At 35.0% G+C, this 25,028-nt stretch overlaps 1 protein-coding gene across 1 annotated transcript in view; it reads right to left on the bottom strand.

Moving 5' to 3' along the window:
* NCAM2 (neural cell adhesion molecule 2) overlaps window positions 1–25,028 on the bottom strand; it is a 145,918-nt gene that overhangs the window by 68,875 nt on the left and 52,015 nt on the right. Inside the window, exons 8-11 of the mRNA XM_074167448.1 lie at window positions 24,152–24,302; window positions 12,540–12,727; window positions 11,106–11,202; window positions 425–598 (exon numbers count right to left, since the gene is read on the bottom strand). Coding sequence (XP_074023549.1) covers window positions 425–598; window positions 11,106–11,202; window positions 12,540–12,727; window positions 24,152–24,302 — 610 coding nt within the window. The remainder of the gene's footprint in view (window positions 1–424; window positions 599–11,105; window positions 11,203–12,539; window positions 12,728–24,151; window positions 24,303–25,028) is intronic.

Here is a 25,028-nt window from a genome sequence, read left to right as displayed (position 1 = left end):
TATTAACTAGCTCAAAATCAGTAATTAATGCCCAGGATCAAATATCACATAATACCTTACTTAAAATTTTTAACTGTATATGTAATGCACATTCTCAAAGTAACCCCTCTATGACTTCTGCTTTCTTTGAAATTTTTAGCTTCAAAAATATTCTTCATATCTATTTGACTGGACAGTGAAAAATGCAAATGATTGTAAATTTGTTCACCAAACTTTTTTAAAACTAAAAAGTCACAACTGGCTTTTATAAGATTAGAGTAAGATTTCTAATTGGTGTAAAGTTGTCTGACTTCATTAATATTAACTGAAGAAAGAGCTACTGGACTAAGACTAATGGAGAAACAAAGAATGAGTTAACATTGCATTCTTTTCCTTTGACATTCTTTTCAGTTAAAATACTTCCTTTTATTTTTCACATACTTACTTTGAACTCCATGGGAGCGAACTATTTTCCAGGTTTCTGAGGCTACCTCTTTTACATCCACTTGGTAATGATGAATGGGCACACCTCCATGTGAATCTGGCTTATTGAATGAAACTTTAGCACTGGTTTGTGACAACTCTAAAACTCGTACTCCATAAGGACTTGATGGCACATCTAGAAAAATACAAACACCAATTTAATAATCAGTAGCAACTAACAGTTGATAATCCATCCCAAAAAGTCTCCTTAGTATCTTGAAGGGAGAAAAAATAAACATTTAATGTGATGTGATAATGTTTGCGTTAGATAAACAACTTAAGCTTTCTACTATAGAGCTATAAGAAAACCACATTCTTTTTCTTGTATGGTAAAGTTATGCAAAAGCATTTTCCATTTCTGCGTTTTTTTTATAATATGATATTTTTTAATAGCTAATTTCATCATAGGCAAATGTAAGAGATTAGTTTGTTTACTATATAATTATGTAAAGGAGAATAAAAAACTTTAAATCAAATTTAACAAGAGGAACAGTTATGGCTAAATAGACCATTCAGAGTCTGAATTCTTCTAAATGAGATTATGAAAAAAACTGCAGAAATAATTTAGCTGTTTTTATGAAACTGAAATACAGCTGAAAACATGAATCATTTCTTTTTTTTTTTTGAAAGACTGAATTCCAAGCTACTAGCAAGGAATATTAATGGAAGGTTTCTATTTTCAGTTTATAAACCAATTTGCAGAATAGGTTGAAAGAAACATTTTCTCTGAAATCAAAAGCAAATGCATATCTTTCAAAGTAGAAAAGAACCATGAAAATAAAGCAGGTGCCTGTCAGTATTGAGGTATGGAGATGTGAAACAAAAGCAAAAAATTAACGTTGGGGTCAGTACCTTTTTAAAAATAGAAATATTATGTTACTTTTACAATATATGACCAAACTAACACACAGAAGACTAAAAGTGTTATAATTACAAAAATTGTATCGAAAATACTGAGAAGAATTTTAGTTCTGTGGATAGAAGACCAAGGATTTGAAATACCATTAAAAATTTCTCTTCCGATACGTGACAATTATTTGCATATCTGCTTACAGATATGCAGATTGTTTTTGTCTTCATGGTATGGAAGATATTCTTATAAGGACACATAAAAATTGGAGCCAAAGCCTGTCATTTGCTTAGTGGGTACTGAACCATGTACCTAAAATGTAGTCATTATTCAAGAGCTGTCAGACAGTTGGGAAGAAAAAGAGAATCAATCTGAGCTTCACCCAGTATGATACTTGAATGAAAATGAGTCAAAAATTGCTATAAAATAATAAAGAATGGGTTTAAGGACACATTAAGTCACAAATTCTCAGGAAAAGGACACCTGCCAAAGCTGCTCTGAAGGGGCTGATTTGTATAACCTTTAAATAATCAGGCACCTAAATTGTCCCAGAAAAAATTCCTATCAGTTGTCTTAGTGCTAATATCATACTTCTGTGAATTCTTACAGTTAATATATCTGAATTTAGGTCCCCTGAAACCTTCAATGTTTGGTTCTCATTTGGTTAAAAGGAACACAGATTTATTTACATTTATTACAATTTTCGTATAGTTTCCTTGAAGACACAACTAAATGAATCCATGAAGCTAAAGATTTCAGTAGAATGCAAATCTCAGTTTGAGGGATTCAAACCCTCAACTCTTTTCTTATTCCAGGAAACATTCATTCCTATGGGATGTTGCAAGAAATTTTCACCCTACTTACTGAAGCTGTATTACTCTGCAGAAAGAAATTCAAGTTTCATGGTTAGACAGACCACGACCAAATGCAAACAGTACGCTATGCATCCAGCAGGACACAAACTTGCATTTTGAATGTTTTTTTAAATTGATCAAAAAGTTGGTTTTCTTTAGAAAAAAGAAACTATGTTAAAAAAACCAGACAGATCTTTTTTTTTGTGATCACACGGAAGAAGAATTAATTATATGACTTACTTGCTTATGAAGCATTGATACCGAAATCAGAGCAGGATAAGGACTAGAACCAGCTTGTGACCCCTCTCCTCCAGGTTCTCATTACAACTGAGGGCATATTTTTTTCCCCACTAGCGACAGTACCTAAAGCACCATTCTGTGTACAGATTCTTTCTTTACCTTGCTCAAATGACTGTTCTGAGAGGGGTGGGAAAAGTACAACATAAGAATGCCACCAAAGCAATCCAGGATATTTAAAGTAAAGCAGCATGGCACTGTATGAGTGATGTGGATGCACATCAGAATTTTGGCTTAAGAGTTTAGCAAGAGTGAAGGATAATTTTCAGTTGTGTACACTGAAGTCTGCATCCAGAAGGATAAAATTCTGGATCCTTCTTGTTCTTTTTACATCTAAAACCAGGCAACCAAATGAATCTTAGAGGAGTTAGCTATGGACAGTGATTTCTCTTTCATATACTGTTAAAGATACAAGTTGAAGGACCATATAGTAGAAAAAGTATGGGATTTTTTTTTCTATGATCTAAAGATCACTTAGTGATAGCATAGATTTTGGTCTACTTTCTTAGAAGTTATCATACAATAGTTTCAGTTGGAAGGGACCTTTAAAGGTCATTTAGTCCAGCCTTCCTGCAATAAGCAGGGACATCTTCAACTAGATCAGGTTGCTCAGAGCCCTGTCCAACCTGATGTTGAATGTTTCCAGGGATGAGGCATCTACCACCTCTCAGGGCAACCTCTTCCAGTGTTTCACCACACTCATCATAAAAAAAATTTCTTCCTTGTATCTAGACTGAATCTACCCTCTTTTAGTTTAAAAACCATTGCCCCTTTTCCTATCATTACAGGCCCTACTAAAAGTCTGTCCCATCTTTCTTACAAGCCCCCTTTAAGTACTGGAAGGCTGCAATAAGGTCTCCCCACAGCCTTCTCTTCTCCAGGCTGAACAACTCCAACTCTCTCAGCCCTTCTTCACAGGAGAGGTGTTCGAGCCCTCTGATCATTTTCATGGGCCTCCTCTGGACACGCTCCAACAAGTCCATGTCTTTCCTGAACTGAGGGCTACAGAGCTGGATGTACTCTAGGTGGGGTCTCACCAGAGTAGAGCAGAGTAGAGTAGAGTAGAGTAGAGTAGAGTAGAGTAGAGTAGAGGGGCAGAATCACCTCCCTCAACCTCCCTGCTGCCCATGCTTCTTTAGATACAGCCCAGGACACAGTTGTGTTTCTGGGCTGTGAGCACACATTGCTGGCTCATGTCCAGCTTTCCATTCACCAGTACCCCCAAATCCTTCTTGGAAGGGCTACTCTCAATCCTTTCATCTTCCTGCCTGTATTGGTATCGCAGGTTGCCCCAATCCAGGTCCAGGACCTTGCACTTGGCCTTGTTGAACCTCATGAGGTTCACATGGGCCCACTTCTTGAGATTGTCCACGTCTCTCTGGATGGCAGCCAATCCCCCAGGTATGTCAACCACAGCACTCAATTTGGTGTCTTCTGCAAACTTGCCGAGGGTGCGGTCGATTCCACTGTCTGTGTCATTGATGAAGATATTGAACACTACTGGTCCCAATGTGGACCATCATCCACATCATCCATTGACTGACCTTTCACATCCAGAGACTCATACCCATTGGGCAGAGACACCTGGGAAGGTGAGGTAGGCAAGGAGGGGGTACGCCTGCCACCCAAGCGTGGACTTGCCTGTATTCACTCCTTTCCTTTAAGCTACTGGCTTCCACCTGGTGCAGGGAGGTTACATGTTCCCCTTGATCTTATGTATTTTTCTGGTGGCTGTTCCTGTTTCTGTCTCAGGGAGGACAGAGAGTGATTCCACTAGTCTACCTCTTTCTCAGACTACTACTGATATCTTTTTTTTTTGATAAACTGCAGTCAAAATAAGGGATAATTTACCAAAATTTCAGCCTTTGAATTAAAATAAGTAATTAAAAAACCTCAACAAGCGTCAGACATTTAGTCAACTTCATCTTCTTTCCACAGGGTCTATTCCTCTGTTCAGTATGTGACTGCATTCACAATGTTAAAGAATTCCTTAAAAATAAAAGAAAAATAAATCCCAAATATTAAGTGTAAAATTGCCCTTGATGTATTTTGTACTCAGCACATCAAGCTGGTTACCATAAATGATATCTTGGTCTAAATCTTGATTTGTGATACCTTCGTCTAAATTAAGCAGAATTGGTTTAGTTCCAAAAACATTATTGCAGCTGATAGAGAAGTACACATAGAATTATGAGTATATATTTATCTTCACTGATATGTAAATACTCTTTCAAGTCTATTATGTTTTACCCAACATGTTCAATAAATGACCACCATTTATCACTGAGGATTTTCTTTTCAAGATCTTTTTTGGATAGTTTTATGGAAGGAAATTTCCTTCTGAGAGTTTGGCAGTCCTGGTATAAATGGCAAAAACAAAGTGATGATGTGAGAGCAGGTAGTGAGGTCAGAGATTTATCTTCCAGTTAGCTCTTGTCTTCTATCTCTTGTCAATATGTTCCTAGGGCAGTTCTGCAGCTTTTCCTCTCTATATATCTGGCATAAATATTTATTGAAACTAACTATGTTCATGAACATAAGCAGTATCAGGACCACAGCAGGGAAAGAGATGGGTCTGAGGAGTAGACCTTTGGAGTCATAGACCGCCATGAAATACTTCATGCTTGTAGATCCTTAGAATGTGGAAAAATTTCAATGTTAAAACTGAGTTTAGGCTCAGTCTTGCCTTGCTGTCATTGCTTGGGGAAAACTGCAATAGATTTCTTTTACCAAATCACTGGGAGTTCTGGAAAAATAAAGAGTGAATCAGGAAACAGGACCACAGCTAGCAAAGAAATATGTAAATAATAAATGAAAACAAGATACATGCACACAAAGCAAAACACTGTTATGTTGATATTTTCACACATGCTTATTGAAAATATGTTAATGTTTGGGGTTTTTAGTAAAAACACTTTAGCCAATGCTGCTAAAGATGTGAATTGCAAGATTTATGACAGAGACCTAGATTTTAGATCTGCCCATATTTTTGTGGGGGTAAATGGGATTTTGGCAGCAGCAAGGGAAAAGTTATACAGAAACAGCAACACAAAAATTCTGGAAAAAAAAAAAACAAAAAACAAATCAATAAAACTCCATAACACTGTCTTGGAACAGAACATGATTATCTTTTTTACTTCATTATTCTTTGGGGAAAATTAAGTCCTACTTTTTTGATTTTATTCTGTGTGCAAACACAAATGTTTAGAAAAAAAAGGAACAATATCCCTTAAGCAGTGCCAAAGTGCCAGCCCCCAAAAATCAGATTAGTAAACTGTTAAATTTGATGTTGTAATCCTTGCCAGTTATCGATCAACCTTAACATATTCTCAGCATGACTTGATTCTGTGAAATATGTTACAGGATGTAACTTCTGTAAAGCTCAATTATAGTCTTTCCCATGTCTTCATTTGCTCTTGATGTCATTATTCCCCATCTTCACTGACTTTCTGTGTATACAGGATGCTTAAAATACACTTAATTAAATAAAGTGGCATAGGAATTCTCAATATCTAATGACATCATAGAATACATTTTAATTTTGCTTTTTAATTCCCTGTAATATTGCTGTCAAAAGGAAAAAGATATAGCATGTCTCATTCCTTTAAGTATTCTTGTATGTCACCACCTCTAAATGCTGTAAAAGTCTTGATGTTCTATAGCATACTGGGCAAAACATGTAACAGGTATGATTTGGCAAGATAACTTTGAAATTCATCATCAGAGCTGTATGACGTAGCTAATTTGTAAACTATGTTCACTGCCTATAGTATGGTTTCTGCCAGCAGCCGATCTTGTTAACAGTTACTGTAAGTCTCTTTGCTGAGCTGCAGTTCCAGGCATGGTGTGGTGAGATCAGAATCTCAACTTTCATCAAAAAAGAAAGTATCCTTCTAGGTGCAAAGACTGCAAAGAAAGTGCAAAAGAAAGACTAAAACAAAAAGATGAATCGGGCTATTTATCTGAACTTTTAACACCTTTACCATTCCAGAATGGAAGAAAGGAGAAAGGGAAGTCTAGGATGAGTAAGACCATGAGAGTCTTAGAGGTAAATCATATTTTACTTTTTAGGGGCTCTGGATTCAGTCCAGCTGTACACTGTTATGTGCAAAATACACATTAATATTTAAAGAAAAAAATTACATGAAAAAATCCAGTTTAGCTCTCTGTGTCACAACCTTAACATTTACCTTTTTAAGACAATAAACTATCTATTGCATCACCATAGTCCTAGTCTACTGATGGCCATACGATTTTATATTTAGCTATACAAAAATATTTGAAATAATGATACTGAGATCTCAAACAGAAGGATTAATGTTTTGCTAGTTAATACCATCTCCCTGCATACTGATATTTCACATAAACTATGACTAAACTAGATCTGGGAAAACCTAGGAATATATGTGCTCACTTCATGCTCTGAAAGCCATTGGGACAATCTGCCAGGCTTCCTCAGCTTGCCAAAGCCTAAGCCTGTCATAGAGAAAAAACAGAGTATAGTAGGCTTTTAAAATAAAAGTTGTGGTTGTGATGTGAAGTAAGTAATTTGCAGTGGCAAGAAATGAAAAAGACTGTGGTTCTTTTCCCATTCTACATGTTACTCACACGGCAATTTAAATGGTTAAGTAATGACAAAGGAGAATACCACCATGTGGTATTTCTAAGAGTTGATCACCACAAGCCAGGTAGTGAGCACATCGGATTAAGCTTTCAATATTCAGCCTGATTTCCTGATCACTTTTTAACTAGAAATAAATTTAAAAAAAAAAAAAAGAAAAGTCTAGTTTGATTCTGTTGAAAACCAAGAAAGCAGAAAAATGGAACAAAATACGAAGCAACAAGTCATTTCTGCAAAATTTTAAGAGAAAACTACTAAGTAAAATGATCAATATTTATAAAATTTACCCTAGCAGCATACTTTGCTTAATATCATCTCCCAACTAGAAACAGTATTTATTTTTCCCTGACAGAGCCATTGTGAAAGTATGTTACGCCCCAGCATTAGTATTTACAATCAAAGCCAGAAGGAAATCCAGGTTGTATTGAAACGCATGAAAAAATTTATAGGCTTTAATATGCAAAATATCAATCATTAGGGCTTTCTAATCTACCAACATAAAGCAACAGAGGTAGTAAAACTAGGAAGAAAGCTGCATTTGACATTTTATACCTGTAATTATTATGATGGTTTTATCCTCCATCTCCCTGGTTATTTTTTATTTCCAGCTGATGCTAGGTTAAGTACAAAACTTTTAACAGTGAACTACATTTGTTATTTGCTGGTTTTTTTCCCCCAAAAAAAGTCTATTTAGAAGAAAATGATAAAAATGTCAAACTTTCAGGATACTGTATATTATGCATTACACTACTGTAAACTGTGCCTAGCACAATGGAACTCTGACATCCCCAAAACCCAGTGTTTCCAGCCCCACATATATACTACACTACCAATGGCTTATGTTAAGGATACCTGTTCATTATTATTACTACAAAATTTGAGTTTGTTCTATTTTCTGCATTCCATATTATTATATAGAATGTCCATATGTAGCTCATGATTTACATAATAACTTCCCATAATTCTTTATTCATTACATATTCACTAAATATACCCTCATTTATCTTTTAATGTTTATAACACCAATATTTTTTATATTTTTTTTTTAATGTTCATCAACTTTTCTGATGAATTGACTGAAAAACGTTAAGCTAACTGATGTAAAAGTAGAGAATACTAAGCTGTTTGAAAAACTGGCATCAGTTGCATCTCTGATCCAGTTATATTAAAAAGCCAAAACAGGATTATATCTTGTATGGAGTTATTTGCTCTCACTTGCATTTCCAGGGGCTCTCATGCGAGAATTTGCTGAAATACAATGCATAATCAAAATAAGATATTCTTTTTCCATTAATAATGAGAATTACTTTGCATAAAGATTAATTATCTATATAAGGGGGAGATAAATACATAGGAAAAAATAATCACTATGCAGCATCATGCATTGTGATAGGATACTGTTTTGCAAATCTAAGAGAAAAATCAGCAGATATAGGGTATCTTCTGAGATGCTCTCATATGTATGTACATCTTTATGAAAAAACACTGCACAGCAATAACCACAACCCGAGTTCCTCTGTTTTCATTGGCATAATTGTTCTACTATCTCATCTCTTTCTGTTCTGAGGTAAGAGTCAGAGGTATGACACCAGAGGGACCAAAGTGGGATCTTTCCTTCCTTTTTGCTGTCATTCATGTCCATGGATTTAAGACAGACTTCTAGTGCCAAGTCTTCTGATTTGAGAGGAATTCAGAAATTATTCTAGTACCTTTCATATTGTACTTCTCCTGCTTTTCCCTTCCAGTGAAGCCTCACATGTAACAAATCTTAGAGATGATACTCCAGAGACAAGTGTAGCACCTAACTCTGCATGACAGGCAGAACCCGTGCTGCTGTCAAATCAACAGACGCACGCGTTACCCCAAAGATAAAGCATTCTACTGAAGAGAAATACTGCAGTCCTTTTGTTTGATGAATTTAATGTAACTCTGCAAATCCTATTTAGAGATATTTAGAAAATCAAGTCCTGAGATGTTTAGAGGGCTAAATCTACTTCCTAAATTAAATGATGGAAAAGTAATATACGCATAATAGATATAGTTTACCTACTCAAATCAATGCTAACTTCCTACAAGTCTTGAGATAAGGGCCAGAGTAGTTGGTATAGATATTGATTGTGTTTTTCCTCAAAGCTTAGAGATTTTCTATTACTACCTCAATTTTGAACGTCACAGGGAGTATTCATTTTTCATATTTAATGCCACATGTAGTACTGATGAGCTGCTACAGTCATAATTTTAGCCCTATTACAGAAACTCAATTGTTCAAGTAATTCCATTGAAATAAATGGGATCAACCAGGTAGATGACCACGAACATGCCTGAAGATTCTACAAACTATTCTCTTCTGGAATTTCTTTTTTAAAAAGAATAAAATTATTATAGGTATGAATTAGATTATGTGAATCCTTATATTGGAGACAATTTTGTAAGGTGGAAAGTAAAAAAACGTATTGTATGAAATTAGGATTTAGCTGGGACTAAGGATGGTTACATGCAAAAGGAAGAGTAATATATTTCTCATTGATCACATGTAGGTATTAAAGGAAGATTAGATTTGCAACACAGCCAATACCCCAAAAAAGTTGTAAAATGAAGGGGAATGGACCTTCTGGATGATGTAAAATTGTGCCACACAGAAATCTGCTGTTTTCTCAATAAACCCCACATATTTCTATTTTAGGAAGATCAGCTCTTTTGACCACTGTTTAAAGACAAAAAAATAGTATAGTATTCATGGTATAAGTATGTGCTGGTAATCCATCATTTAGAGCTAACAGGAAAAATTTTCAATGCTGTGTACAACTTCTAAGAAATTTCTTAATGAACAAAATTTTTTTATAACTCCTGATACACCAAAAGAAAATAATTACCTTATTAAGCAAAACTATAAAAATTAAAACACCAGGACAGGTAAGAGATCCTCCCTATGACTGGATGTGTACATTTCAGCAATGCATCTCCAAAGGTCCTCCTAGTAGAGCTCCAAAGAATTAATTTTCTTATTTAAAAAAAAAGTGTAACGAAAAGTTACAGCTGAAACATTCAAGATCATAAAAAACATACAAGTCCTACGTTTAAAAAAAAAATTATACAAGAACTTATTTCTACTTGTCCCCTAAAACATGTCAGCCAGTCTGGCAGTATGATATGACCTGAAAGTTACATCATGAAAATGGTCCAGAAAAATGCATCACAAGGGGTGTATAGCTTTCAGTAGGGCTGTACCTTTGTTACTGTGAACTGCATTATAAATCCATAGATGTCAGTAAAGCTGAGACAATTTGCATCATCTAAGTATGAAGATCCAAATGTTGGGAGACCTCAAAACTTGCTGAACAAGCATTACTCCATTCCACAAGAAAATGTAATTGAAAGAAATGCTAAGAAACTCTCATTTACTCTCAGTTAATAATTATTACTGCCAAAGAACAAACATGCAGTCATATATATTTGTATTTCCCTAAACAACAATAGATGGACCTAAAGATATTCAGAAATTCTGTAACAATTGGTTGTCATCTTAGAGCTTAAATTAATTCAATCTAGCACTCTGGGCCAAATTCTGCTTTGAAATAACTAAAACTGCAAATGAAGATAGAAATTCTTTGCTGAAGTATTTCAATCTTTTGTCATCCTTGGTTTATCAGGAAAATACCAGGGGAAAAAAGGAAAAAAGAATTTCCTAATTCCTTCTTATTTTTCCTGCCTGCAAACCATGTGTCTCTCCACTGAAGTAATGAAAATACAGTTATAAATGTAGGATGCAATAAGGACAAAGAAAAAAGTTAAACTAACTCAATTTTTTCAAATTTCAGAAGGCCTTAAATTTAAAACCAAATAAGATTCATATTCTAAAGGAACTGGTTTATTTTACTTTATATTGCAACTTAATTTAAATAATTAAAATTAACTGCAAACATTCCATTGGAATGAAATAAACAGAGAAAAGTGTGTCTGAACTTAATTTTGATTAAAACAGAAAAAAATTTGAAGAAAAGGAAACTACTTTTTAACTTACCAGCTTGACCAAGTGTATACTCCTGATATCTTGTTCCTATCCTGTTTGTGGCTGTACAATTATACCTTCCAAAATCACTGTCAGATGTGGGAGCAATCTTTAAAATAAATAGAGTTTTAAAATATTAATTTCTAATGAAATACTAAAGTTGTTTAATGAAATTTAAAATGTAAATATGTTATCCTTAACCAATATGCAGATGCATTCCTACTTCTGCCTATATCATATATTCTCCAAATACAGATCTAAATACACTCTTTTTCATGTTAAACACCTTCTCAAATTCAAATGAGGAAATCAAATAATGGAAAATGGTGACATTGTTCATCTTTACAATTCCACTTTCAAACAAGGAAAAAAATCTAAGAAATTTTACATTTTTTTCACGGACACTATTTGCACAAACTGATAGTTTGACTGAAATAAGCAATGAAAGGTCAGAAAGTCACTGATTCCTACAGATGTTACAAGAATAATATTTTACTTTTCATTGTCTGCAGGATTCACAATACATCAGACATTCTGGGGGGAAAGAAGATGTAAGGGATGTGGCTCAACTGTAAACTCAGTTGAACAAGGATGTAAGACAAAACAGATACTAGATACTGCAGGGAACTGACGCGTTACTGGAATCCATCTTGCCTGACCAACTTTTCAGGTGACAGAATGGAAGAGCACTCAAAGAACCACACACTATAAAGCATATTTTGTGTTGTTAAGCTTTACTTAAAATAAAAAAAAACCCTAAAGATGACCTTCAAACAACAGTAAGACTGTGACTCTTTGAATATATATCCTCTACTACAAGAAACGAGGTTACTCCTTTGGACTTTAGGAAAAAAAATATTTTTTTTTTTCAGTGTACTGTACACCTCTTTCTTGGGATCTGAAGTATGTTCCCCGCACTGATTAGTCCTAGAGCTTCTCAACCCTTGTTCCTATGACAACTGAGAAGCTTATGGTCAGACATCAGCCTGATACAAGACAGAAATGAAAAAAACTAACTACTTCCTCTGTATTCCTGTGGAGGAATAAAGTATGTTGTCCTTGTAGCAGGTGAAACCAGGGCTGAAAACACTGGTTACGCTTTTTTTTGTGAAATGATTAATTAAGGACCATGATTTGCTATATGCTATTGCCGAGTAGTTAACTGTTTAGTCAAGTTAATACGGTAAACAGATAATTAAGATGCATTCTTTGCAGCATTTACAGTTTTTCACTGAGCACAAGTTGTGCAAATGATGTTTATTTTCTAACTGCTCACAAGAAATGTGGAGATAAGTTCATAAATAGTTGATTTTTTTTTTAAAAAAAAAGAGCTTTACTTATTAAAATATGTCTTTTCCTTAAATGATCTCTACAGTACTTGAACGGTGCTAAACTGAGGAAGAAATGAATTAATGTCACCACATTGATTTCAATTTTAAGCCTTACCTCTAAAATCAGCTTTCTTCCTGTGCTGTAGGTCTTCAGATGCGTTGTATTTTTTACTGGTAAAACTAATTTTCCTCTTCTCCACTGAACTGAGGCAGATGGATTTGCTAGCACTTCACAACTTATATTGATGGGATTGCCTTCCCAAGAGTAATATATAGTCTGATTTGACACAAATGTTGGAGCGTCTGGAAAAAGGAAGTAATACACAAATATAATAAGTGTTTTAGTAAAACAAGCTGTATACCCCTATCCAAGCATTCATGTTCACATAGAAATTTCAATTGATTGCTGCATCACTTTATTATGGACCATGAAAATATCAGCATTCAACCTTGAGTTTCTTGAGCCTTTATTTTGGTAGCTTTCTCCTTTCCTGAAACTGTTTCAGCTGAAATTCAGCCCTTATTTTTGTAGGAAAGCAAGTTGTTTCATACAAATAAGTAAAGTATGTCTTCCTATGAATTTATTACCTGATACAGGAGCTCATTTTTCTTTTGGAAATGTTTTGGTAAGTAATTCTAGTGCTCCTTGATGTTTGTAGACCTTTAAAAAAGACATATTTCATCATCTAAACTTCCTACTGCAAAAATGGACTATCAAAGAGTCTTCAGGATGTGACACCTCACACTAGTGGAGCTCTATGAAGAAAAAAACAAACTGCATATGCCTGTTTTATGGTTAAGTATGGTCAGGAATCTCAGAATATCAAGTCAGAGCTTTGGCTTTTACACTGGAAATGAAGTTAATGGTGGGAATCACTTGAAGGAAAACTGTACAAACTGCCTTTTGCCTGGCTGACAGTTTTTGGCACCTAATGTTTTCAACATATGGATCAGAAATCTCATCAGACTGTTCATGAGGCACAAAATGCGGTTATTTCACAAATTTTAGATAAGCACTGTCTTCCAATGCAAAATTTCTCAGAATAAGTTAATTCCGTTAATGAACAGTGGCATGAACATGGAAGATAAAAAGACATTCTGTCTGAACCTAACTTTCCTTCCCAGGTGACACCATGTGGTTTGATGCTCTCTGTTGATTTAGATACACATGCGCCAAGCCCATATCCTATTTTAAAAGTCTTACAAGTGAAAAAGTAGCGTACACTTCTACACCGCAGGTACAAGCATTTAGAAGAATACGGACTTTCAGTTCAGACTGCTCTCTCTTCTAAAGGTACATTTTGGATGCCTATAGTATTTGTTTATTTATATAAGAATAGTTGAGTTATGGATTTCCATCTACACATGAACACAGATACTAACAGTTTTAACATCATAAAACACAAATAGGACTAAATATCCATCAAATAAAGATATGTAACAACTCCCAAATGTAAAACTTTCCTAAACAAAAAGAGCTTCACATTTTCCCTCTGAAAAGGTCTGGGTAAAAAGGCTTTGCAGCCATTTTCCCAGCAGTCCAATATTGCTCCAATATAGCAAAAAAAAAAAGAGGACACATGATGACTGTGCTAATGGCTTGATTCAGAGAGATCATCTTAAGTTAGATGATTTTTTATTTCCTCATCAGGAACAGATTAAGATACCTGGAGTGATGTTTCACACAAAGAAAATAAATCTGGAAAAAAAATATTTACAGTACAAATAAAAGTTATTTTACATTTCTTGTAAAATTAAAAACTGAGTTGGAAGGGAATAACTGGTTTATAAAGAGATTTTGGGTTATTCTAATACGCTCTTCATCACTAACTGTGGTATATTATACTTAGATGGTTACAGAATCAGTATTGATCAAACAGAAACACACAATATATTTAATATAAAACAGAGCACGAAAAGATAACAAACATTAAAGCTAAGGCTTTGAAAACGTACGGTTGACTATTTTATGTCTACAAAACCTGTTTTCTAGAATAACTAAGGAACAAATTAAGTTAATAAACAGAACATTTATCAAGAAATTCTAACAATTGAAAATGAAATATAACCAAGTAGAAATGAGAAGGTGGACATTCTCATATGTTAGCATATGTTAAGGATACTTAAATGCAATATATGTACTGTATAAAAAGATAAAAGCTTCCATGCAGATCAGTGAGAAATTTAAAACTACTGAAAAATAAAAATATGCTCTGATTAATTTCTGTGTAACTCAGGATTAATTTACACCTGACAAAAAAACAATTCAGGGTGTAAATGAACTGTTCTTTTTAAGCTTTTGTACATAAAGTACTACCAGTTAAGACAACATACTGGACTTCTAAACAGCTGAATACATAACTAGGAGCTTGAATGTACTCAATTTTTTAAAAAAGCAACTCTGATGAAACGTCTGAACATTATGGCTCTTTGACTGAGAAAACCCCAAAACCTGCAGAAAAGTACAAAAGCTACTGTTCATATTAGTATAAGCACACAATAAATCGTAGAATCATAAAATGGTTTGGGTTGGAAGGAACCTTTAAAGATCATCTAGTCCAGCCCTCCTGCAATAGGCAGGGCATCTTCTACTATATCACTACATCAGGTTGCTAAAAGTCCCATCCAAACCAACCTTGAACGCTTCCAGGGATGGGGCAGCCACAACTTCTCTGGGCAACCTGTTCCAGTGTCTCACCTCCCTCATTGCAAAAAAATTCTTCCTTATATCTAATCTGAAACAATCCTCTTTTAGTTTAAAACCATTGCCCCTTGTCCTATCACAGCAAGCACTGCTAAAAAGTTTGTCCTCATCTTTCTTGTAATGCCCCTTTAAGTACTGAAAGTCTGCAATAAGGTTTACCTGGAGCCTTCTCTTCTCCAGGCTGAACAACCCCAACTCTCTCAGCCTGTTTTCATTGGAGAGGTGTTCCATCCCTCTGATCATTTTTTTGGCCTTCCTCCAGACCCGCTCTAACAGGTCCATGTCTATCTTGTGCTGGGGACCCCAGAGCTGGACACAGTACTCCAGGTAGAGTCTCACAAGAGCAGAATAGAGGGGCAGAATCACCTCCCTTGACCTGCTGGCTGTATTTCTTTTGATGCAGCCCGGGATATGATGAGGTTCATAAGTAGTTATAAGCGTGAATGTTGAAAGATGGATTATTATTTTTGAGAAATGAGGCAATCCAAATGAAAAAGATAACTAGAAGGAACAAAGACTATAACACATAGGATTCTACAAGCAACTATAACTTTAAAATGGCATTTTAGAATATTGAATATTATGGCACCAGCACCAGGTAAACTCAAGCTGTTCATTTTCCCAAACAAGAAAGAAACTAATAGGTCAGCAGTCCAATTAGGAGAAGTGGTTCTGGATAACCTGTATAGGAAGCCTATGTAAGAGAAGTAAACTGACCTGAAAACTGTCTCTAGCAGTTTTCCGATATCTAGTTTTCTCTAGATATCCCTATTAGGTATAATGTCCAAGAACAGTGATTCAAGAAGAGATTAATACATCATCTGGCTCATCCAGAAGGCAATTCAATTAACGACTTCAAAGGTTGAGCTCTGGTTTATGTTTGGCATTATACACAAAATTGGATATGGCAAATTATCTGGTTCAGCACATGTGTCCAGACAGCTATAATAGCAAAATAGTGTACAGAATCAGATTTGCACTTCTTAATTTAAGAACATAGGTTTTCAAACTTTTGGCTATTTTTTCCTCAAATAATTTGTTTTTCCTGGAAGATACAATGAAAATACGGGACAGACTGTCAGGTCTAAGATGCTGGGAGATTTTGTGTAGTATATCATTGGAAGTCTCTCTCTTAAATGGTTAGTACTGGCATAAATTTCCCATCACCAAGGACTTCAGTAAACTGCATTCTCTAGCAAATCTAGTACTTCCTTGCCATCCATCGTGTAAAAGTACCTTAAATATTTGTAACTCTGCAACAATTTGGTTAACAGCCTTCTATCTTTCTCTTGTATTTTCTCCTGCATAACTGTTTTGCAATAGTTAATATTTTGGAATTAACAGCTTTTCCTTGGAGATAAAGTAGAAGAACCTCCCCAGACAGGTACAATAACTGTCACATATTCCTTGTAACAAAAAATAATATTAGGAAGACTTAACAAATGAGGCCAGGTGATTGTATTTTATTATATAACCATCCTTAAAAGGAAGACAGGAACTACGGAGCTTCAGGTTTACTAACTTACACAGTTTTACTACTACTATCACGATCATGGGGCTGCAAGGAAAAAGGGTGCAAGATATGCATGTGAAGTTTCCAAATAGAAAAGCAAATGAAACATAATCTAGGTTTTAAGTTGCCATGATTATTAGCTAAAACCAGAGGGGGTGTTTCAGAATCCAGCTCATCATTTCGAAAGTTTGAGATCAGCAGTTTTGCAGAGGTACGTGTTTGTTTCACAGCAAGTGACAGGAAATACCACTCTCACTAATGTTTCCTTTCCCCCACCCCATTCTCTTGCTCCCTTTCAAAATGCACTACAATAAACCACTGATATTCAGTAGTATGACAGAGTATCTACTAATTATACAATTCATCTTAGAGTGAGAGTTGCTTCTTACTGGCAAGGATTACTAGTCCCTCATAATCTTGACTATGATATTATTTTTAATATCCAGACACCACACTAATTTCTCCATTTCCATAAACATTGACAAAAGATTAGCTATCATGAAGATAAGGTATCTTTCTGCTAGATGCAAAGTATGTTGTTGATAATGGCGCCTTCAACCTTATGCTGGGCAAGAATGCATGCATAATTTTGGTGCTTGGTGCTTCCAGAGTCATAGAAATTCACTGCATCTACTTTTCTTTGAATTCTACTTGACATTAAGGAATTGTATTTGGTTGATCACTTTCAAAAGAAAAAAAACAAAACCAAAACCCAACCCCAAACAAAAGAAAAAAAAAAATCCGAGCCCAGAAAACCAAACAAAAACCCCAAGAAATATTAGTTTCATAGAAATATCTGTTGTGAATGGATCAACCTGTCTAAAATTATCAAAAGCTGTCTAAAATAGGAGAAGAAATTATAAAGAAATTACAGCTAGGTAAAATAAGCTAAAAAATGTCAAAAGGGATGTTTAAAAGAAACTGTCAGCATGTATCCATCAGTCATTTTTTATGTGTAGTAAATCACTAAGAACACTGGCCATCAGAACTGGAACAAGAAGACTTCCCCTATACATCTCTCACACTAGCAGTAATTTTTATTTTAGTAATAAAATGATCAGGTGTTGCCAGTTACTGGCAGGTGCCAGGATGGCACCAGTTTGTATCAAAATTTCATTTATTACATGTATTCCAGGACAGAATACTCAGCCTCATGATCTCTTTGCTTAATGTTTGCACACAGTGCTGTCCAAAAAACAACAACAACAACAACAAAATCTCTTAAGAGATTTTAAGGAACACACTAAAAATCCAAACAGCATCGCTGAAATTACCCTGTATATCCAACTCCATTTCCAACAGTGGTCCCCCTAAGCCCATACCTTATATCCCTCATACCTCAAGTACAGTGTGCTCAAACTCACATAGTGTTTCCCTCTTTTGCCCTATGCTGCTCCCAGTGTGTATGGCAACACAAAGTTTTAACATCACACTTATCATACCACCTAATTATTTTCTTCATAATTCACAGATGCATTGCTTCTGCTCTACTGGACCTATCTTGGAGGTATAGAGCATGACGATGGCCATGTTGCATTTTTTTTCATTCACAGGTCATCACTGTATAATATAAATTACACTTACGTAGTATGAAATGACTTGCAAACTCTATTGAAATTTGCAAGTATGAAAACCAGTTTAAAAATTATGCATTCATTATCAATGTAAACATTAATATTTTTAGCCTGTAAGACCAACTCATGAAGTAGAACCATCTTCAAGGAAACATTAGAAAGCTCTTTCTTGCTTTTTTTTAACCTTTACTTTTCACAATTTCATATGTGAAAAAATTATGTCAGTAAGAAAAGATGTGGAGGCATATATATACCTATTAATAAAACAAATTATTAGAAGAGAAACAGAATTAAACCTAAAATATTTTATTAATGTTTTATTCAAATATTAATTCAAAATTGTATTTTTTGATTAAAAAAAAAGCCAACATGTCAATAAAAATCTACTTAAAATTCCATCAAGCTCATTGCAAGGTCAAAAAAAAAGCATGCAGTAAAGAGCTCTGCTTGGTAAATATTTATAGAAATTCCCAACATGAATATCACATTTTAACAAGTCATTAACATATATAGGCCAAAAGCTTTTAAGATGGAATTTCTGTTCTGAAGTATGATGACAGCATTTTGGTCTAAACAATAGGTAGATTTACTATACAGATGAATAAAGTATAATTTTAGCTACTTTGCCACATTTATTGTTGCAATATCAAGAAAATACAACAAAGACGCATTCATCTCTGCTTCATTACTGGGAGTAGTTTTGGTGAAATGGTTATTGCAAAGTGACTCTATGCAATAAACCTCATCTTTTGCTCAGAATTCAACGTTCTTATCCCCTTTAAGTCACTGCAATGGCATCCAAATTTGCTTCTATGCAAGTGCACAAGTCAAAGAAGGAAAATTCTAAATTTTACAATTGACACTCATGAGCTCCAAAGTCATGTCAAAATTATACATGTATTTCATGATACTAAAGATTGACCTTTTCCATCTTTACTTTCTCATTTTAAGCTATAAATTTGGCAGGAAGAAATGTAACTAAAACCAATAGTACTTTAATAGAAAAGATGCAAAATTATATTTCAACACTTTGTTTCTCTTGATTGTTTTTCCTGTCTCTTTCTTAGGTCATATGACCTGACATTGTGTGTATTAGTTTTGATTCCTGGCTGTGATAACAAGATAGGGCTGGGTCCCCATTATTAATATCTTAATTAAAGGGAGGTTATAAATAAGATGGAGCCAGGGTCTTTTCAGTGGTGTCCCATAATAGGACAAAAGGCAATCCCTTCTAACCTCAACCATTCTGCAATTCTGTGAGTAGTGGTGGGATGCTGGTACACTGATTAACAGAAACCAAATCCAAAGTACGAACTGTCTGTATTTATTATAATTTATGACAGCAGTGGGTAGATGAAACATTTGTGACATTAGTCACAACACCTCTGATATCCTGCACACAGTAGAATTATTTTCACTGATTCAAAGCCTTGCTTCCTTGAAGATAAATAGAATTTGTAGCTCAACTTGTTCAACCTGCTTTTAAGTAATGCTGTATATGTTTTCAAAGATATAAAATTAAATAGCACGTTACCAAATTTTCTTTTGATACCACTAAATGTTGGTACTTAACTAGTAAGGAATATAACCGCAAAATTCAGGTTCAGATGAAAACCAGTAGTAAGAAAAACTTCTCCTTTTGGAAGACATTTTAAATTATTTAAATGTGCATTTTTTTATTTTTTTTTGAAAATGTCAGCCACTCGTAGCTGATCTCATACATTACTGAATGCAATATGATTGCGATAGCTGATTATATCCCAAAACACTAGTCTTTGTGTACAGTGAGAAAGTAGGCACCCAACATATCTAATAACTGCTATATCAATATTGAAACTCGGGAGTTTTAACTGAAATAGAGTGAAAACTGGTAATTGCAGTTACAAAAGACTGTAAGTTAGGATGTTTCCCAGGCAGTATATGGAAAAACAGAGACTTCCAAAGAACATGACTTAATACATTTCTTTCCAGTAACAGGAGTATTCTCCGAGGAATTCGCACTTGGTGATACAGAGCAATCAGGGACCAGCCTCTTACATAGTGTGTGCACCTAGAAGTACTCAATTATGTGTTGTGAATACTTCTGACTCTGATAATGACAGTTTGAACACAACGCAAGGAAAACTTTAAGGGCAAGTAGAGGCCAGTTTTAAGAATCATAGATTCTTGATTATTACTGGCTTGTTTGAATCCTAACTTAAGTAATGCCATCAGTGCATCCTAAATAAGAATAATACTATGAAGAAAGATGATCCAGTCCAGCATATCGAACATGTCAAAATTATGATTTTTCATTCTCTAATGCTAATCATTGTAGTTTACCTGGACTTTAGTAAGGCCTTTGATACAGTTTCCCACAGTATTATACTGGAGAAACTGGATGGCCATGGCTTGGACAGGAGTATTCTTTGCTGGGTAAAAAACTGGCTGGAGAGCTGGGCCCAGAGAGTGGTGATGAATGGAGTTAAATCTACTTGGCGGCTGGTCACAAATGGTGTTCCCCAGTGCTTGGTAATGGGGCCACTGCTCTTTAATATATTTATCAATGATCAGGATGCGGGGATTGAGTGCACCCTCAGTAAGTTTGCAGATGACATCAAGTTAGGTGGGAGTGTCAACCTGCTTGAGGGTGGTAGAAAGGCTTTGCAGAAAGATCTGGACAGGCTGGATCAATGGGCTGAGGCCAATGGTATGAGGTTCAACAAGTCCAAGTGCGGATCCTGCACTTGGGTCACAACAACCTCATGCAATGCTACAGACTTGGGGATGAGTGGCTGGAAAGCTGCCCAGCAGCCCAGCAGTTGGTCAACAGCCACCTGAATATGAGCCAGTAGTGTGCCCAGGTGGCCAAGAAGGCCAACAGCAAGGTGCCCTGTCAGGAACAGTGTGATAAGTAGGACTAGGGAAGTGATTGTCCCCCTGTACTCAGCACTGTGTCCAGGTTTGGTCTACAAAAAAGACATTGAGGTGCTGGAGCATGTCCAGAGAAGGACAATGAAGCCGGTGAGGGATCTGGAGAATAAGTCTTATGAGGAGAGGCTGAGGGAGCTGGGATTGTTTATCCTGGAGAAAAGGAGGCTGAGGGGAGACCTTATGGCTCTCTACAACTACCTGAAAGGAGGTTGTAGAGAGGCAGAGGTCAGTCTCTTCTCCCAAGTAACAGGCAATAGGATAAAACGAAATCGGCTCAAGTTGCACCGGGGAGGTTTAGATTGGATATTAGGAAAAATTTTTACACCAAAAGGGTTATTAAGCATTGGAACAGGCTGCCCAAGGAAGTGGTTGAGTCAACATCCCTGGAGGTACGTAAAATACGGGTAGATGTAGTGCTTTGAGACATGGTTTAGTGATGGTTTTTGTCAGCGTTAGGTCGATGGTTGGACTAGATGATCTTAAAGGTCCCTTCCAACCTAGGCAATTCTATGATTCTATTCTATGATTCTATGAATGATTTGTGGAACCCAAGAAATAATGTATTCTCTCATCACAATTTTTCTTCTTTTAGCCAGGCCTGCATTGTGCTTTTTAAGATTCCTTTATATCCCTAGCATGTATTTTTCAGAATAATTATATCTCAGCTAAAAAGACAAAATATACCATACAGTAGTGTAAACATCTGCATAGGAAAATTAACATTGAAAGGCACCTGATATATGAAAATCAAGTTGTCATTCACTGGCATTTGTACATTTAACTTCCTCAGGCATTTCTGAAAACTTCATCTTAGAGTATCTCCTGTTTCATCTATTTTTTGTCTATTTCTATCAAGGTTTTTATTTAAAAAGAAATAGCTATTTCTTTATGATAAATATATAATCACTATAGACACATCTTAATACCCAATACCTAGTACACATCATTTATGCCATCACACAGGAACTTTCAATCAGTTACTTTGTTATTATTATCATTATCATCATTCTAATTATCATCCAATACACACTAGGCTTCATATGTGCAATCAAATTTTGCAAAGTAATGAAATCTGTTAGTAAATAATATTTATAATGGTATCTTTCTTTTTCATGTAATTTTGATTTATTTTTCATACTTAATATAAGGAAAACTAAACGTAAGTAAATTCAAAGATGACTTTGTAGGAAGAAATCCTAATAATTGTCTCTGGGCTCCCTACAATTCATGTCTGTCTAGCATTTACTTCAGAAAAAAGGCAGGGTTAACTATGCCCATTTGGTATCAAACCTGATAATCTCTTCCTGTCCCGAGAACTGCTCTTATCATCAAAAGCAACCCCAACAGAGAATAAGGATAAAGTACAGAAACTCTGTGCAATCCTACTGTCAGTTTAAGTCTCTGATAGGGGTCAGTAAGTAAAAGGATGAGACAGTGACACCAGGACACTCTGTGTCTCCATTATGCCTGTTTAACTGCACTGACATTTAAGGATGTGACGGGAGCATGCTCCTCTCCTGACTACACAAACTGTCAAATATATTAAAACATATAAAGAAAAGTGCTGTGGTTTTGTTATTAACTGACAGAATGGCATAGGTGCATTGATCAGTCCTATCAAGGAACTGTGGAACAATATAAACAATTAAACTTATTTATATATAAACTTATTTATTTATATTTTAATTTAAAAATAGTTATTGAGGTTTATACTATACTGTAATATTATTAAAAATAATAAAAATTCTTCTAAAATGGCTCACTAATGATTATTGAAAGAGCCAGCCTGAAAAAATTCTTCTCAAAACCAATTTTGAAGAGAAGAAAACCAAAACAAATGAAGTGAAAATTAAAATATGTCCCCTTGTATGTCCATTTGTTGGAGAATAGCTATGTTAAAGCTATTAATAAATACTGTATTTATTTCTTAGGTCTTCTGGGCTGGCAAATCTCTCCATTCCTAACATCCAATTATAACTTTGACCATTTCTCATTTTCCTTTCAGATTTATTTCCTACATCATAATGCATCGCTTGCCTGCCAAAAAAGATGGAACACCCACCTGTACACTGAAGACACTTCAGAACTCCTCAGGAAATCACTCAGCTGATAGTTTGTAACTGCTACTTATCTTTCTGTGCCACAGATCCTATTCCAACATCTATTTTCGCACTGGAAAGACTTTTCCTGTTCAGAGTCTTAATCTCAAACAGGCTCACTCAAGCTATATTGCAAATGTAGAAAAATTTATCTAGAAAATCTCTAGCAAAATAGAACAATGATGAAATATTAAAGCAGGATTTTTTTGTTTGTTTTCATTTTTTGAAGACCTTTGCTTCATGAATTTGAAGAACAGTTTGAAGAGAGAATTTTCCAATGAATTTTTATATATTTCAAATTTCTATTCTTCTGACTGACTTCTATAGCATCAGACACTTCTCTAAGCAAAAATAATCTCCTTTTCTCCTGGATAAAATTCCAGAGCTTTGAATAAGCAGCCTGTCCATAAAGCAGCCTATCTAAAAGAGATTGCGACAAACTTGTGAACTCCAGGAGGGGTTATAAAGACTAGAGACTTGCTAGGGATTAGTAAAACAGAGAACTAGGAGAAAAACAGAAGACTGCTGAATCTTGGAAGCTTAAGCTCAAGACTGAGCTTTTGCTCAAATCAATCCTTACCTTATTGCACTGAATACTTTCCACCCACAGCAGTCTCCAGTACCCTGAAGATTTGAAGTTATTAAGCTTAGCCTTAAGTAAGTGGCCACTGGAATACCACTGGAATATGATCTCAGATGAAATCCTGCCCTGCTTAAATCACTGACAAGGGTCTTGTCAATTTCAGAAACAACAGGATTCCTCCACAGAATTCAGTATCACTAACTACAGAAGGACATACTTATAAATTATTAAAGTTTAAACATGAATTACCAGGAAAAAATGACCTTCCATTAAGAATGTACTTTTTTTTTTTTTTTCCTTTAAAACAAATTTAAAAGAGAAAACAAAATATTAGAACTTACATTCAATATCAAGGTACATGCTCTTTTGGTGCCCACCAATTCTACTTGCAGCTTCACAGTCATATCTCCCTGAATCTGACAACTTCACATCTTTAATATGCAGTGACGATTTTCCATGCTGCCCTTTGACTTCTATACGGCCATCTGGGCTCTGTTTACATTGATTCAGGAAAAAGAAAGGTTTTATATATATATATGTATGTATGTATATTTATCTATGTTGTATATATTAAACACCGTTGATAAGTATGACTGAAAGCATCTCTTCACCTATGGTGAAGTTATTACTGACAAGTAATAACTAAGCTAAGCAATTTCTAAATTTGTCTAATAAATTAAAAATAATATAGAAAAAGATATTTTTACTATAATCACTATAATCAAGGGAATAAGTACATGCTTAAAGGAACATTGTCAAGGTAAACCACAAAATGTATCCACTTATGACTGGAATAATGAACTGCGTATTCAAAACCTGTTTATGATCCCACTCCTTTCATGCTGCAGTTAATGAAGACACTTATATGTAAAATCATGGTATCATAGATTATAGTTAGCATTATCTTTCTTGTCCTTAAAAACGTAATTGTGAAACTGAACAGAAATATCCCCCCAAACAATAACAAAAACACAAATCCAGTCATAGCTTTATTTTCACTATTCACATTTTCTTTCAGAACCTCATAATTGTTAAAAAACATGATCCATAACTACAACTGCAATTTCAGGATTTAATTTCCACATCATTGCATGGAAAAGGCAAGGCAGAAAAATCAATGCTGGCTTCTGATTTTCTAGAACATAAATTTTATTTTTAGCAACTTCATAAAAACCTTTATCCATAACACCTCCCTTCCCACTCCCCAAAAACTATTTG

The sequence above is a fragment of the Numenius arquata genome, chromosome 1 (genome assembly GCF_964106895.1).
Source record: "Numenius arquata chromosome 1, bNumArq3.hap1.1, whole genome shotgun sequence".
NCBI lineage: Eukaryota > Metazoa > Chordata > Aves > Charadriiformes > Scolopacidae > Numenius > Numenius arquata.
Note: the sequence above shows the minus strand (reverse complement) of the source record. Positions and strands in the feature narration are given on the sequence as shown.